The sequence below is a fragment of the Scardinius erythrophthalmus genome (genome assembly GCF_964197995.2).
Source record: "Scardinius erythrophthalmus genome assembly, chromosome: 21".
Taxonomy (NCBI): domain Eukaryota; kingdom Metazoa; phylum Chordata; class Actinopteri; order Cypriniformes; family Leuciscidae; genus Scardinius; species Scardinius erythrophthalmus.
In genome coordinates, this window is record NC_138241.1 from 1,531,906 (window position 1) to 1,548,756 (window position 16,851).

General features: G+C 40.8%; 1 protein-coding gene across 2 annotated transcripts in view; it reads right to left on the reverse strand.

Moving 5' to 3' along the window:
• The window catches only part of heatr5b (HEAT repeat containing 5B), a 51,084-nt gene that overhangs the window by 18,911 nt on the left and 15,322 nt on the right, over positions 1-16,851 (reverse strand). For both annotated transcript variants that reach the window (XM_081351414.1, XM_081351415.1), the window contains exons 11-22: positions 15,940-16,051; positions 13,961-14,113; positions 13,772-13,871; positions 12,745-13,018; positions 11,629-11,804; positions 9,410-9,515; positions 9,126-9,316; positions 7,963-8,122; positions 5,081-5,270; positions 2,943-3,112; positions 1,752-1,899; positions 957-1,136 (exon numbers count right to left, since the gene is read on the reverse strand). In XM_081351414.1, the coding sequence (XP_081207540.1) occupies positions 957-1,136; positions 1,752-1,899; positions 2,943-3,112; positions 5,081-5,270; positions 7,963-8,122; positions 9,126-9,316; positions 9,410-9,515; positions 11,629-11,804; positions 12,745-13,018; positions 13,772-13,871; positions 13,961-14,113; positions 15,940-16,051 (1,960 nt within the window). The remainder of the gene's footprint in view (positions 1-956; positions 1,137-1,751; positions 1,900-2,942; positions 3,113-5,080; positions 5,271-7,962; positions 8,123-9,125; positions 9,317-9,409; positions 9,516-11,628; positions 11,805-12,744; positions 13,019-13,771; positions 13,872-13,960; positions 14,114-15,939; positions 16,052-16,851) is intronic.

A 16,851-nucleotide genomic window follows, 5' to 3' on the forward strand; every position in this document is an offset into this window, starting at 1 on the left:
GAGAATAATGAAAGATTCTTCGTGCATTCCAGTGAATTATTAGTGGGATATATTGTAAATTACAAATGTGCAGGTTATGTTGTTCTTTTTCATACTTTTACAGCGCAATGCAAAGAGAAAAAACTAAATAATCATGAGGAAGAGAAAGCAGCGACTGAAAAGAGCTCTAGCCATGGATATTCTCGTTATAACGTCACGTTAAAATAACAAGTTACGTTATTTTCATGATGTCTAAAAATAAAACATGAAGGGAAACTGACAGATCAGCTTTATTTGTAGGGCAACCGTATGATTTAAAATGATTCGTTTCAGTCTTTCTGAATGGAAGTTCCCCAAACCGGAAGTGCCGCCCATAATTCAAAACACAGTAAGATCGTCAGGAATAAGGTGGATAGCTGAAACTGTTTTCAAGTTTTGAACATTGATGTTATGTGTTGTTGTTGTATTGTTTGTTGAGCCTTTGTCTAAAGACAATTTTCTACCCCTGTGAGGATAGACAATAAAGTTTTGAATTAAATTGAACTTAGCAGCCACAAACATGCCATGAAAGTGGATTGAGAAAGAAGATCACTTGTTTTAAAAAACCTCACGCAAGGAGAACCAGCTGACGACGTCGATCGTCCTACATTTGTTTTTGTTTTTGTTTTGTTTTTGGGGGGGGGGATCATGCATTCTGCAGGTAAAAACTTTATTTCGCTTTCGTTAATTAATCACTCAGCCCTAGTCCATGAAGTTACATTACATTACTCAGTACTTGCTTAGCTAATTACACTAAGTTCATTGTATGCATTTGAAAGGTTGAGAAGTCCAAAAGGAAGTATGGATAAAAGCATCCTTATGGAAACTGGAAGCCTTCCCATATTTCAGACATGTTCTTGTTATCCTACCCTGCAGAATCCTAGAGGAATGCAAACCCTGCACTGGTTACCTTCACCCAGTCAGTGTGTGTTCGTCACCTGTAGTCGCTGCCAGCACATCTTTGCAGAGTTTGAGCCAGTGAGCAAGTTTCCCCACAGCCAGAGACGAGAGCATGTGACCCAATGTGTCGTGAATGTCCGAGCACAGCTTCCGATCCGTCTCCCGGTCCAGCATCCCGAACAGAACACCTTCCAGCCCAGTCTCTGTGATGTTCAGATCTGGTAGAGCAATGACACGGTCACAGAAATACAAACCGGTTCTAAAAAAGAATCTACTGACACTCGTAGCGTATCGACTGATTAACATGGAAAAGATGCTTTTTATTGCATTGGAGAGCTATATAATATATGCAAGGCTAAACCAGCGAAATGAAAGTCTCAGAATCCATTTTTTTTTTTTTTTTTTTTTTTTTATCCTCAAAATGTGTGGATCAGGTCGGGTGAAACCCGTGCATTCATTGACTCGTTTCGAGTCGATCCTATTTGATTCATTTGGATTTGACACACACACACACACACACACACACACACACACACCTGTCTGAGGAAAACCTGCCACCACTAGATGGCATTAGTCTGCTAAAACAGACAACGGCACCGTGATCAAGCGTTCTTCCTCATATAATAACCTTAATGTGGCTTAAGAAAGTGATTTTCAAGTACACAACTTATCAATAAAACAGCTTACCTTGTGCAGACAAGCAGAAAAATATGAACTCAAGAAACAAACTAACAAATCTAACTTCATCCCCTACAGCACAGCCCATGGCAGAGTTCATTGCGCTGGGATTGGAGCAGATAAATGCAGTGAATGTGACAGAGAGCGTGACGTACTGATGGTGGAGTTGTCTTTGGCGTCCCCAGCCCTCCTGGCGAGACTCATGGCGTACTCACACACCTCAGGAGCCTCTCGCTGAGCCAGCTGACGGAGACACGCCACAGCGGCCCGCCGTAACAGCAGGTGAGAGCTGCACAGATGCACCTGCACACACACACACACACACACACGTCACTCACCGGCACCGAACTACAGACTGTGCAAAAATCACGTGCTCTCCATACACTCATTTCTGCACATTTAAAGGAGTAGTTCACTTCAGAATTAAAATTAACTCTCCTCCTCGTCATCCAAGATGTTCATGTCTTTCTTTCTTCAGTGGAAAAGAAATGAAGGTTTTTGAGGAAAACACTCCAGGATGTTTCTCCATATAGTGTCTTCAATGGGGTCCAACGGGTCGAAGGTCCAGATGTGAGTTTCAGTGCAGCTTCAAAGTCTCGACTCGATCCAGCCGAGGAATAAGAGTCTTATCTAGACAAACCAGCGGACATTTTAGAACAAAATAAACATTTATATACTTTTAACCACAAATGCTGGTCTTTCACTAGCTGTGATGCGACACACATTACGTAATCAGGTTGAAAGGTCAAGCGTGACATAGGCGAAAGAACTGATCTAGTGTTTACAAAGTGAATGTGCAAAGACTAAGACAAACGGCATTTACAAAAATAAATAAAAGGTAAAACAACGATGTCGGACGCTTTTGAAGTTGGAGGAGAAAATGAGTTTTTTCGCCCTATTCTAAATTTCTGAACCGGAACACGCTTGACCTTTCAACCTGATTACGTAATGTGTGTCTCATCACAGCTGGTGCAAGACCAGAATTTGTGGTTAAAAGTATATAAATGTTTATTTTGTTCTAAAATGTCCGCTGGTTTGTCTAGATGAGGCTCTTATTCCTCGGCTGGATCGGGTCGAGACTCTGAAGCTGCACTGAAACTCACATCTGGACCTTCGACCCGTTGGACCCCATTGAAGACACTATATGGAGAAACATCCTGGAGTGATTTACTCAAAAACCTTCATTTCTTTTCGACTGAAGAAAGACAGACATGAACATCTTGCATGAGGTGGGAGAGAGTAAATAATCAGGAAGTTTTAATTCTGAAGTGAACTACTCCTTTAATATTCAGGTTTGTGTAGATGCTGAGTGTAAATGTGGAGGTATATCTGATGGGCGGTGTTACACAGAGGCAGGGCACGAGGCTGGACAGGTTGACGTGTCGCGGCGCGAACATATGCAGCTGCTGGAGACACGAGATGGCCGCCGCCTGCACCAGAGAGTCCGAGTGGTCCTGCATGATGGCACAGCCCACCAGACACGACGAGCGGATCGTCGACACGCTGCTGCCGTTACCTGCGGGATAACCAGAGGGAGGAGTGAGCCAGGGCTAGAGATGCAGACATGGGATTCACTCGCTGGACATGCATCACATCATTTGTGGATTATCTTTTAACGGATTTAACAACACATCCAAAGTGCACATCTCCTGTTATGAATGGGAAAGGAAATCAGCATTCTGTTAAACATATTGAGCAGTAGGTGATGAGTGACAGACTAGATAAACCAGTAGAAATTGTAAACAGAAACAGTCATGATGTTTGCTAACATAATTGTGGGCGGAGTCATGATGTTTGCAAACAGAATTATGGGCGGAGTCATGATGTTTGCTAAAATAATTGTGGGCGGAGTCATGATGTTTGCAAACAGAATTATAGGCGGAGTCATGATGTTTGCTAAAATAATTATGGGCGGAGTCATGATGTTTGCTAAAATAATTATGGGCGGAGTCATGTTGTTTGCTAACAGAATTGTGGGCGGAGTCATGTTGTTTGCTAACAGAATTGTGGGCGGAGTCATGGTGTTTGCAAACAGAATTATGGGCGGAGTCATGATGTTTGCTAAAATAATTATGGGCGGAGTCATGTTGTTTGCTAACAGAATTATGGGCGGAGTCATGATGTTTGCTAAAATAATTGTGCGCGGAGTCATGATGTTTGCAAACAGAATTATGGGCAGAGTCATGTTGTTTGCTAACAGAATTATGGGCGGAGTCATGATGTTTGCTAACATAATTGTGGGCGGAGTCATGATGTTTGCAAACAGAATTACGGGCAGAGTCATGATGTTTGCTAACAGAATTATAGGCGGAGTCATGATGTTTGCTAACAGAATTGTGGGCGGAGTCATGTTGTTTGCTAACAGAATTGTGGGCGGAGTCATGGTGTTTGCAAACAGAATTATGGGCGGAGTCATGATGTTTGCTAAAATAATTATGGGCAGAGTCATGTTGTTTGCTAACAGAATTATGGGCGGAGTCATGATGTTTGCAAACAGAATTACGGGCGGAGTCATGTTGTTTGCTAACAGAATTATGGGCAGAGTCATGTTTGCTAACAAAATTATGGGCGGAGTCATGATGTTTGCTAACATAATTGTGGGCGGAGTCATGATGTTTGCAAACAGAATTAAGGGCGGAGTCATGATGTTTGCAAACAGAATTATGGGTGGAGTCATGATGTTTGCTAAAATAATTATAGGCGGAGTCATGATGTTTGCTAAAATAATTATGGGCGGAGTCATGATGTTTGCAAACAGAATTAAGGGCGGAGTCATGATGTTTGCAAACAGAATTATGGGTGGAGTCATGATGTTTGCTAAAATAATTATAGGCGGAGTCATGTTGTTTGCTAACAGAATTGTGGGCGGAGTCATGATGTTTGCAAACAGAATTATGGGCGGAGTCATGATGTTTGCTAAAATAATTATTAGGGGCGGAGTCATGTTGTTTGCTAACAGAATTATGGGCGGAGTCATGATGTTTGCAAACAGAATTATGGGCGGAGTCATGATGTTTGCTAAAATAATTATGGGCGGAGTCATGTTGTTTGCTAACATAATTGTGGGCGGAGTCATGATGTTTGCAAACAGAATTATGGGCGGAGTCATGATGTTTGCTAAAATAATTATTAGGGGCGGAGTCATGTTGTTTGCTAACAGAATTATGGGCAGAGTCATGTTGTTTGCTAACAGAATTATGGGCGGAGTCATGATGTTTGCTAACATAATTGTAGGCGGAGTCATGATGTTTGCAAACAGAATTATGGGCGGAGTCATGATGTTTGCTAAAATAATTATGGGCGGAGTCATGATGTTTGCTAACATAATTGTGGGCTGAGTCATGATGTTTGCTAACAGAATATCGCTGCAAAGGTATTTCAAAACTTATTTTTTACCCTTAAGCGAAGAAAGAAAAATTACTTTGCTGTGAGTATACAGGAGAAACACTGACATGTTTCATGCACAAATGCTATAACTGCATACCCTGTAGTTCTGGGCCGACGGTGGTGATGAGCGCCCCGAGACAGCGGCCCAGACACTGATGCACCTCTGTGTGTGAGGGCGGCACCGTGAGCAGCAGCGTCAGCACCAGAGACAGCGTGGGCTCCACATAGCCCCGGTACATCGGCCCGCTGGAGTCCACGATCAGAGCCAGAGAGTGCAGCGCCCACGTCTGAAACACCACAGCAGCTCATCAGCAGAGCTACGCTGACGATTACAATACTGCCTTACTCCCTTAACAAGTAACTAATTGCGTTACCGCTCAAACAAACCATTCAGCTGCTGTTATTCTGGATAACAGTTTAATACTTACTTTACCAATAAAAACAAAACAAATCTAGTCATTTTTGCTTATGGTTTAACTTAGTGGTTCTCAACGGGGGCGGTACCGCCCCCCAGGGGGCGTTCAGAGAACAACAGGGGGCGTTGGAAGCAAGATTTTTGAAAGGGGGGCGTTCACGTGTTAATGGGGGGCGTTCACAAATTTTTAAATTTTTTCATTTTAAGCATTTAGTAGTTGTAATAAACACTGTAAGTGGGCTATTTAAAAAGCGTTAGGACTATGTTTTTGTTAAATTATGTTGTAAAACATGCGCATTGCGCAGAGTGTGATATCATATTGTGCGCATCTATGGTGCGCGTGAAAGAATACCTCAGCAGCGCTCAAAAACAAAACAAAAAAACATTCGTCCGCACCCGCTCTGACCGCAAGTGTTGTAGGTAGGCACTAGGCATGTTTTTTGTGTTCATTTCTATTGCATTACGATTGAAAGCAGTATCAATAATGTAAAAAACATGATGTGCAGTCAAGTTGTGTATATGCTGTGAGTGTTCTCACTGCGCGCGCTTGTTGTGATTCAAGGAGTTATGACGAGTTGTATTTTGACGACTTGATATTATTTCTTATTCAAAAGTTTAGAATGCCTAACATTCTAAAATCTTCCAGTTTTATGCGACATGTAGCCTATCGTTACTTTTGCAACGACTCTATTACTTTTCCAGTCATAGACCAGCGCTCAAGCACTGACTAGAATCCAGCGCTGATAAGAATCAGCATTCACGAGCTCAAAAATGTGTTTGGCGCTGACAACAATCCGGTGGTGCTGAGAATCCAGCACTTACAGTACTAGAATCAAAGGTATGGAAAGTTGACAAGCCATTAAAAAGTATTGACTTAAAAAACACATATTTTTTCAAATATTTTAAATAAATCATGTTCCCATTCACTCTGGCGACGAATTTTAAAATTAATTAAACTGTATTCTATTTATAAGGTAAAACTTTTACATTTTTAGGCATTAACTAATTCAAATCCCAAATGCCAAAATGTTTTCTTTGTTCACCAAGTAATTTACTGGTCAGGCATTATTAACTCACAGTAAGGAGAAAATAACAATTTGATGGATAATTTAAATATATTCTGCAATCACATTTTAGTAATGTATTCATTCCGCCATCACATCTGAGCAGGAAACACTGCTTGGGTAGTTTCAAGATATACAAATAATTAATAATACAATAATAATGTAATTGTTCATATGTGTTTATTCTTGTTAGAAGATTTTTTTTACTGATTATGAACACAAATTAATCACAACAAACCAAAATTAATTGTAATTGTATTAATTATACCAGAAAACAAAACAAGAAAGAAAACAAGCTGATACCATGGTATTTTAGGCCTACAATTCTAACATAATTTTTCATGAAAAATCAAGATTTTATTTATTTATTTTTCGAAAGTAAGGTTAATGTAAGCAACTTCTTGCAATACTCTTCAAAATGCGTAATAAAACCTAAGTGCAAACATTACCACTTTAATGATCGTCCTTTATTTTTCAGTGCATTTGTTTTACAATATATGGCTATTACTGTCATGGGATTAATTTTATAACTATTATTATGTAGTAGTGTAATGTAGACAGACACAACTAAAAGAGGTTAGAATTTTTCTTTGTACACTGAATATGGGTTGGCACTTTTAATTTTGAACTCTCAAAGTGCACCAGATTGATGAATTTAACATTAAAATGCACAAAATTTTCTTACGGGGGGGCATGCCCCCGGACCCCCCTAGAAGGCCTGACGTCCACTCACCACAGATTTACCAAAATCCTGTGAGAAATACTGGTATTGCTATGTCAATGCAATTTATAACTTTTTTTGGGGGGGGGGGGGGGGATGAATCACTGTTGAGTATAGTTCAGTTGTATTAACAAAAGACAATTTTGCACTTATTTCATCTATTAACTCTCACTCATTCCTGCTCGCTCAGTAGTTTGGGGGTGGGAGGCGTTCAGGGACCTGGATATTGTTTTACAATATATCAAAAAAGGTTGAGAACCACTGGTTTAACTGAATCATCGAAGGTCAGAAGCAAGTACATTGGTCAAAATGAGATTAAATGCATAAAAATGATATTTTATTTAACATATTTAGTTATTGGAGGTTTGAATAGTATTTGGATTCTGTATTTCACAGATTTTATTCATTGTGAGGAATATTTAATCTTTTTTGTGCCAGTGAGATGAGTAAATGCTCACATTTAGTCTAGAACTACAATAACCATCATGTTTAAACACACACACACACACACACACACACACACACACACACACACACACAAAACGCCTCTGCACTTCGATTTGTCATGAGTACAGGAGAACTGTCAAAATAACTAGCGTTACTAATTTCAGAAAGTAACATATTTTGTTGTAAATTTTAAAAGTAATGTGTTACTTTGCTAGTTACTTGAAAAAGTAATCTGATTACATAACTCAAGTTATTTGTAACGAGTTACACAACACTGCTCATCAGAGCCTCACTAAACCAGAAGCATAAGCTCCTGCTGTTGCGACGCTCACCTGGACCTCATGACACGTGGCGTCTTGAGCTAAGGCTAGCAGGATGCTAACGCTAGTCTTGAGGTGCTGGCCCGACCCGATGCCGCCCACGTAACGGTGCAGGCATCCTAACGCCAGAGAGTGACCCGTCCTGGACACCACGTCACGCGCAGACTTCAGCCTGTGCAGAGGAGCAGACAGAATAACACAAACATGAGGAAACAACAACAACAAACAAACAAACATCACCAAAACATCTTGGAATCACCAAAATGCAAGAACCACTCTGATTTATTACATTTAGTGTAAGTGGTGATCTATAGTGGATAAATATAAATAGTGTATCATTTATTGACGAGTACAAGGTTGTGCTGTTGACAATTCAATCAACAAGTACTTAAAATTAAATCACTTATATTTAGACGCAATATTGACAAATTTCCGTGTTTTAATCACTGAATGATTTACCGTTTTGAACGAGTTGTTGGAATCAATGACTCACTCATTAAGGCGGTCACCTGCCGCCACCTACTGGTGGTTAAGATTCATGTTTAAAAGAATCATTCTTTCCAACATTTCTAAAAAATAATAATATTTTTTAAGCAATCTCTAGCATTATTTAATGCAGTTGTAATTTGTCAGTGTAAATGATATGATTGTTAACAGCCAATCAGTGTCTTATTCTAATTTTATCTATTGATCAAATTTAAGAATTTGAAAGGAAAGAAAATTAAAGCATACGTTTAATAAGATTAGGGGATAAAAACCTTTACCTTCTCGAGGTAAATATCACAAATAAGCAAATTTAAATATGTAAAAGCTGACAGAACACTAAATGGGAATATTGCTTCAGAATAAATTATATTTAAACAAATATCCTATTTTTTGAACGACCAATTTACTTGTCGGAAGGAACAAAAGCCCAGCATGCAGAGCTCGTGTTCATTTAAATCATAGCCTTCTGAAGTTTAATAATCGTTATTATCTCCAAATTTAAGACCTCTTGAAATGATAATTAAGAGTTTTCTTATACCATTTCAGATATTTAAGAATTTTTATGACCTTAAATTGGATCAAACTAAATGTAAGACTTTTTAAGGAGCCTGTATCAATTTGAATTGGAGCAACTCAAGAAATGTTGTATTCCGCTGTGGTATCGCCATCGCTGCTGAAGCTGAGCTTACTTGTCGAAGCTGTGCTGTGCCATCCGGGCGATGAAGGACGCTTCTCCGACGACTTGTGCCATGCGTCCCAGAGCCTCGCCCGCCGCGCAGCGCAGGATTGGGTTTGGGTTGTCCAGCGCGCCCATCACCAGCGCCAGAGCCGACTTGCGCACCTCTTCTGGACCCAGACTGCTCTTGTTCTCAGCCAGACCCTGCACAAACACACACACGCCCATCAGCAATCATCATTACTACTCTTAAACTACTCTCCTGTAGGTTTATGAACTACACAACACTTCTGAAACCTTGAGAGCGCTCAGCACTGCAGTGAATATGTTTAGCTGGACGGCCTGTTGACGGACTCCTTTAGCTTGTTTAATGCATTCGGCAAAGTGGTCCAGCATTTGCAACCTGGAATAGACAACAGGACATGAGATAAATCACAAGCGACGCTGTTAAACGAGAGGAACGGTAACGCTACGATCTCATCCGACCAAGACATTGAATCTTTATTGAAGCAACAAAATCACAGCCTAGCAGAACATACACTACCGTTCAAAAGTGTGGAACAATTTAAATAGTTTTAATGGTTTTTAAAAGAGTCTCTTCTGCTCATCAAGGCTACATTTATTTATCACAAATACTGTAGAAACAGTGAAATATTATTATCATGCAAATCAGCTGTTGTTAATTATTATTATAATGTGAATATATAGTAAAGTGTAAATTATTCCTGTGATCAAAGCTGAATGTTCAGCATCATTACTCCAGTCTTCATACATATACATACATACATGTATATATATATATATATATATATATATATATATATATATATATATATATATATATATATATATATATATATATATATATATATATATATATATATATATATATATATATATATATATATATACACATACACACATGCAAATTTTTCTTAAATATATATTTCTTAAATATATACATGCATGTACAAAATAATTACACACACATATATTATGTAAACACAAACTTTTATGTTGGATGCGATTAATCGTTGCCCAGCACTATAAAAAACGAATCTATAATTATGACCGCCGCTAGCGTAGCTAGCGAAAGCGGTCATATAGGGATTGTCAAAGTTTTTTTTTTTTTTTTTTTTCATCACCTTACTGAATTTTTCGTCAACGATACCAGGGACACCGAAGCACCGGGAACATGAAATTTGGTGGGCATGTAGCCCCACTAGACTTTTACGGAAAAATTTCGTTTGGTCCCCGGGGGCCACTCCCCCCCCGCGCTGGGCCCCCCCAAACCCCCAAAAAATGCAGTTTTTCCTAAATAACTACCTGAACCGTGGCACCGAGGATGAAGAAATTTTTATGGTATGTTGGTTTTAAGGGCCCACATCAACCTAGCCCATAATCACTCATTTGTGATTTGCGCCCCTCCCATAAAAAATGAAAATGCAATATTATTCTGCTTTAATCGCCCCTATCTTCAGTGGAAATGTTCAGAACTGCACCATATTTCATGTGTATGATTAACTTGACATCCTCTGGGGGTATCCTCTGCTAAGTTTCGTAGAATTTCATCCATGGGGGGGTATAAAATAAATTAATTTATGTGCACATTTAGTGACTGTACACTCATCGGCCTGTAGATGGTGCTGTTGAGCGAAGGGTTGCTGGTTTAGGATGATACTGTCACACACACACATGGAGGAATACAAACAAACGCAAGCATGCACACACACTGACATCCACACGCACAGACACACACCCATACACACACATACAAATCCACATGCACAGACACACACACACAAACACACACGCGCACACATGTACGCACACATACATACACGAACAGACACACACACACACACACAGACACACACATACACAAACACACACACATACACACACACACAGACATGCACATACTATTACTTTTTTTAGGTATATACATAAACACGCAATACAGCCAAATTACTCCACGTCATTTATTTTTGTGGAAAGCCAGTGCAGGCCTGAGCGGCGGTCATATTTTGTACCGCGATGCGGTACATCTAGTTCTACTCAGGGTAGACATTAAGTGTGAGTAAAGTGAATGAGAGCACCAAACCCTATAGTAAGTACATGTAGTCAGTACTTAAATATATAATTACACTGTAACAATGACACCTTAATATAAAGGGTTACAGTTTATTTTAAGGTGTCATTGTTACAGTGTAATTATATATTTAAGTACTGAGTAATATTTATTAACTACATGTACTTACTATAGGGTTAGGGTATGGTTAGGATTTGGTGCAGGGTTAGTTGCATGTAATTATGCATAATTTACTGTAATTACTATGGAAAGTACATGTAACATATGCCACTGTACAAAGAAAGACACTGTAAAATAAAGTGTTACCAAATAAAATGTAACCACACAGGTCAAGTTAACTAATCGTTAACACACTCCAAGTATACTGAATTAGTCTGGCTGCAGGAACCTTTAGCACCCCCCCCCCCCCAGTGAAAGAACGCACCTGTGTTTGAAGGAGACGTGAGGAAACACGACCCCGAACAGGGCGACGGAAGCGTCGATCACGGACACGCCGAGCGGGAGTGGACCGGGCACGGCCTCGCCCACAGGAACACGCAGGTATATGGAGGACGGGTCGTGTTCCAGCGCGCCGCTGCCCGACGCACTGTTCGGCTGAAGCTGAGGGACACACACACACCAGGGGAATCATTTAGAAACTGTGTAGGATCCGCTAAAAGTGTGCGTTCAAAAGCATTGCATCCACTACAAATATTATTTATTATAATATAAAAAAAAATTCTCTGTAATGATTTCATGTAATTTAAGAGCTTAACCCCATTCATGAGAATGGCATATTTAATCTAAATGTGTATATCAGATGTAAAACTTAAAAAAAAATAAAAAGGTTTAAATCATTCTTTTATGTATTTAAACTGTTTTAGTGAACATGAACTGTATGATTAGGACTCATAATGAGGATTTAAAGTTGTTTTCCTTCATCAGCCATCAGATCTCCATCAGTGTCGTTAAACTGCTCCGTCTCTAATGTTCGTCTGCATGGATCAGAGTTACTTACAGCTGCACATTCTCCCGTCAAGTGTGTTTTTATAAATCACAGCTCATGTGTGTGAAGTGGCGTACAGCTCTTTCAGGGCCTGCAACGGTTATAAATGAGGGCCCTGAAACCCCCATGCTAAATGAACACTTGAATACTGCAAAAAAAGCTTTTCTTACTTAGTATTTTTGTCTTGTTTCCATTCCAAATATCTAAAAATTCTTAAATCAAGATGCATTTACTAGATGAGTAAAATGACATAAGACATTATATGTCCTGTTTTCCGGAGAATTAATATAAATAATATAAGTTGATGCTTAAAAAAGACAGAATAATCTTAATTCTAACAGAAACAAGATCATTTTTCTTACCCCATTGGCAGATAATTTAGCTTTTTTTAATTCAATTTTTAAAACAAGACTTAATATCTTATGTCATTTTACTCATCTAGTAAATGCACCTTGATTTAAGAATTGATTGATATTTGGACTGTGAACAAGACAAAAATACTAAGTAAGAGAAGCATTTTTTTTGCAGTGAAGGACACTGGCTTCTGCATCTCACCTGATCCTCGATGGACTTGTGATCGGTTTCCTGAAGCCAGGAGCCCATCAGCACACTGTCGTCGTAATGGCACAGCGAGCGCAGCAGAGACGTGGTGGTGTTGGCGGAGTTATCCGTGAGAGTGAACTCGGCCACCAGCTCACGCAGGAGAGCGTTAAAGCTGCCTTCGTAAGTCTTGGGCGGCAGCAGAGCCAGTATATCGTAGAGTCGCAGGCGAACCATGGCAGCGCTGGCCTTCAGATGAGCTCCGTGAACCTTGATCACTGCAGGAACACTGCGACACAACACTACACTCAAACACACTGTACTGTGGAAAATATAATCAAGTCATTTATCAGTCCTCACTCAAACACAGCACAAATACAGCCTGAAGATACAAAAATCACAGCCAGTCAGAACAAATTTGATGTTTAAGGTATAGTGGGGTCTGTGAGATTTGTTAATGCTTTAAAAGAGGCTCTTCTGCTCACCAAGGCTGCATTTATTTGATCAAAAAGACAGTTAAAACTGTGAAATATGATTACAATTTAAGAGTTGTTTTCTATGTGAATATATAGTAAAGTATAATTTATTCCTGAATTTTCAGCATCATTACTCCAGTCTTCAGTGTCACATGATCCTTCAGAAATCATTCTAATATGATGATTTGATGCTCAAGAAACATTTATGATTACGTATGAGCGGAGTCTCTCTGTAAGCACACTGCACTCGCAACCAAATCAATCATAAATCACAGCCAATCAGAAGAGTGTGTGGGCGGAGTCTCTGCAATGCTCAATGTTGGAAACTGTTGTGCTGCTACAGATTTGTCTGGAAACAGTCATACATTTTCATGTTTCAGGATTCTTTGATGAGTAGAATATTCAAGAGAACAGCAATTATTTGAAATAGAATCTTTTGTGACATTATAAACGGTCACTTTTGATCAATTTAACACACAGCCTTGCTGATTTCCCTTCAAACTAACAGAAACAGTGCTGAGCACCGGCATGTCTTTACTGTAAATCCTGCACTGCATCACACTCACTGGGACATCATGGTCATGGCACACTCGATGGGCGTCATCAGTCTGCGGATCACGTCCTCCGTCAGCAGCTCTGGACAATGGGCCACAAAGCTGCGCATGGCTGTGAGGAAGCAGAAACATGATGTTTTCCTGATGCGTGTGATAAACAGAGCAGAGAAAGCCATGCAGGGATGAAGCGAGGTGTTTTACCGCACAGGGCTCCGGCGCGGCCCTCCAGCATCACCTGCCAGCTGAAGGAGTCTCCTCTGGCCTTCTCCGCCTCCAGCTCCTTCTGGGAGCGAGGGAACACGTTACGCCACAGCAGCAGCATCTTGGGCAGGTGGTAACGCACTAAAGACGGTCCTGAGGAGATGAAACAACACGACTGCTAATATTACTGCCATCATGTAAATGCTATTAGCAGTCCCTCCAGGATTTCATGATTTTTTTGTGTGATTTTTGCGATCAAAATGACTGATTTTGTGTTGGTAATTTCCAGAAATGTGTGAAAAAATTTGCGATTTTTATATTTTATAATTAGGACATCACATTTACCATAAAAGTATTATGTCAGATGCACAATAGTCATACATGACACAAATCACAAACAAAATGCATAAAGCTTGTTTATTTTGGTCTAATCAAATTCTCATCAAATTAACTTTTAAAACAACCTATGGGCACAACACAAGACCAGGAACATCCAAGAAATGATTTAAATAATCAAGTAAACACTCAGTAATGAAATAAGAACAAAGGAACAAATAACAAAAAGAAACAAAACAGGACAAATAAATACAAGGATACAGTTACAAACAGTGGATATTTAAATTGTGCTGTAGCATATTGTTGTTGCTTTATTAACATGCTCTTGTGCAATATATCAGGATATTGCTTAGCCCGGTCCTTGGCGCTTATGTGAGAGGGCAGGTGAGACAAATTTTCTTTCGCCATGTTTCTGACAGACCGCTCACAGACATCACGCGTGCGCAACATCTGTATCCACGTAAAATGCATTGAAACTTTAATTAAACTAGAGATATTTCAATTGGGTGATTATAATTTAATGTTTTGTGAGGTCTTTTTCATTTTTGTGATTATTTTGCGGTTAAATTAGGAATTATGCAGGATCGCAAAAAAATGCTACAATTTGTTGATTTTGCGCTGTATTCAGCGATCGCGGAATCGCGGAAAACTGGAGGGACTGTATTAGGCCAGAAACACACTGTGCTTCTGGGCCTCTTCATTTTTCAGGAGAGATGCTTCACACCGTATTCTAATTAGACGCGATGCAATGAGATTCCAGTGACACCAGTTTGTCCATTGATGGGACAAAATAAATCACAGCCAATCAGAAGGGTGTGTGGGCGGAGTCTCTCTGCAAGAGCACTGCATATATATGTTGCATCCGCACCGCCAGAAGGAACTCTGAAGTGACGTAAGCTGCGCTCGCTGTTGTGACTTTTATTTTGATGGCACTGAGAACGCAAGAGCCTGAGCAAACAAACAGCGCTCGCATTCTCTGTGTTCATTAGTTTACGATCTGTCTAACAGTCCTGTCTAATACGTTATTAGATAGAACTGTTATATATAGAAAGTAGACAGTAATGAAGAGTTATTAGCATATGCCGTGTGTCTGATGTCCAGTGTTGCTGAGCAGAAATACATAATCAGGTTTCTCTTGGTCTCCTCAAAGTTGCGTTGGATTTTCTCCTCAGCGTAAAGATTAAGAGGTCCATCTATCACAGTTTTCCATGTTCGTTAGTTTCTGGAGTAAATATATAGGCTATAATCTGTGTTTACACAGCTTTTTTAAAAAGCGGGTGCTGGTCTTTCGTGTACATTCGGCCAATCAGCGAACACTAATGTCACGGATAGTTCCTATAGCGCTGGTTTAGACCGACTCTGGAGTAGGAGTAAATTAGTTCCTCCAAAAGAGTTCCTAGAACTAAAATCGTTCCTGCGGTGCGAACACACCGACATCCGGGAACTTCTGCCAATAGTTCTAGGAACTATGAAAAGGTTTCTCCGGTGCGATAGCCCCTATAATGTGGCAAGTAGACGTGTAATAAGCAGGATTATATACATCATTCATCCCTTACACGTTTACAGCTGGAACACTGAACACATGGATGCAAGAGCCCATGCTAAGAGCTTATGTGATGAGGGGATCTGGTTGCTGGACTCACCTAAGGTCATGAGCGCTCCTAACAGCAGCCAGCCGGCTTGAGTCCGCTGGAGAGACAGACGGCTGTTCTGCGCTGCCGATCGCAGCAGGTCCTCAGCTATACTCACCACCATCTGAAACACACCACTCACAGTCAGGCTCTGTTACAGCACTCAGATACAGGTGCTTCTCTACAGGAGTCTGTGATAGCAGCTTCGATTTCTTCACGAATACACATTCTTCTAATACTAAACATTAGAGGTGTAACAATATATCGCAATACAAAAATGCAACAATACGTATAGACTCAGACTGGGATCGGGAGGGGAGGCAGTGGAGACTCAGACTGGGATCGGGAGGTGCGGCAGTGGAGACTCAGACTGGGATCGGGAGGGGAGGCAGTGGAGACTCAGACTGGGATCGGGAGGTGCGGCAGTGGAGACTCAGACTGGGATCGGGAGGGGAGGCAGTGGAGACTCAGACTGGGATCAGGAAGGGCAGCAGTGGAGACTCAGACTGGGATCAGGAAGGGCAGCAGTGGAGACTCAGACTGGGATCAGGAAGGGCAGCAGTGGAGACTCAGACTGGGATCAGGAAGGGCAGCAGTGGAGACTCAGACTGGGATCAGGAAGGGCAGCAGTGGAGACTCAGACTGGGATCGGGAGGGGAGGCAGTGGAGACTCAGACTGGGATCAGGAAGGGCAGCAGTGGAGACTCAGACTGGGATCGGGAGGGGAGGCAGTGGAGACTCAGACTGGGATCAGGAAGGGCAGCAGTGGAGACTCAGACTGGGATCGGGAGGGGAGGCAGTGGAGACTCAGACTGGGATCAGGAAGGGCAGCAGTGGAGACTCAGATTGGGATCAGGAGGGGTGGCAGTGGAGACATAGACTGGGATAGGGAGGGGCGGCAGTGGAGACTCAGACTGGGATCGG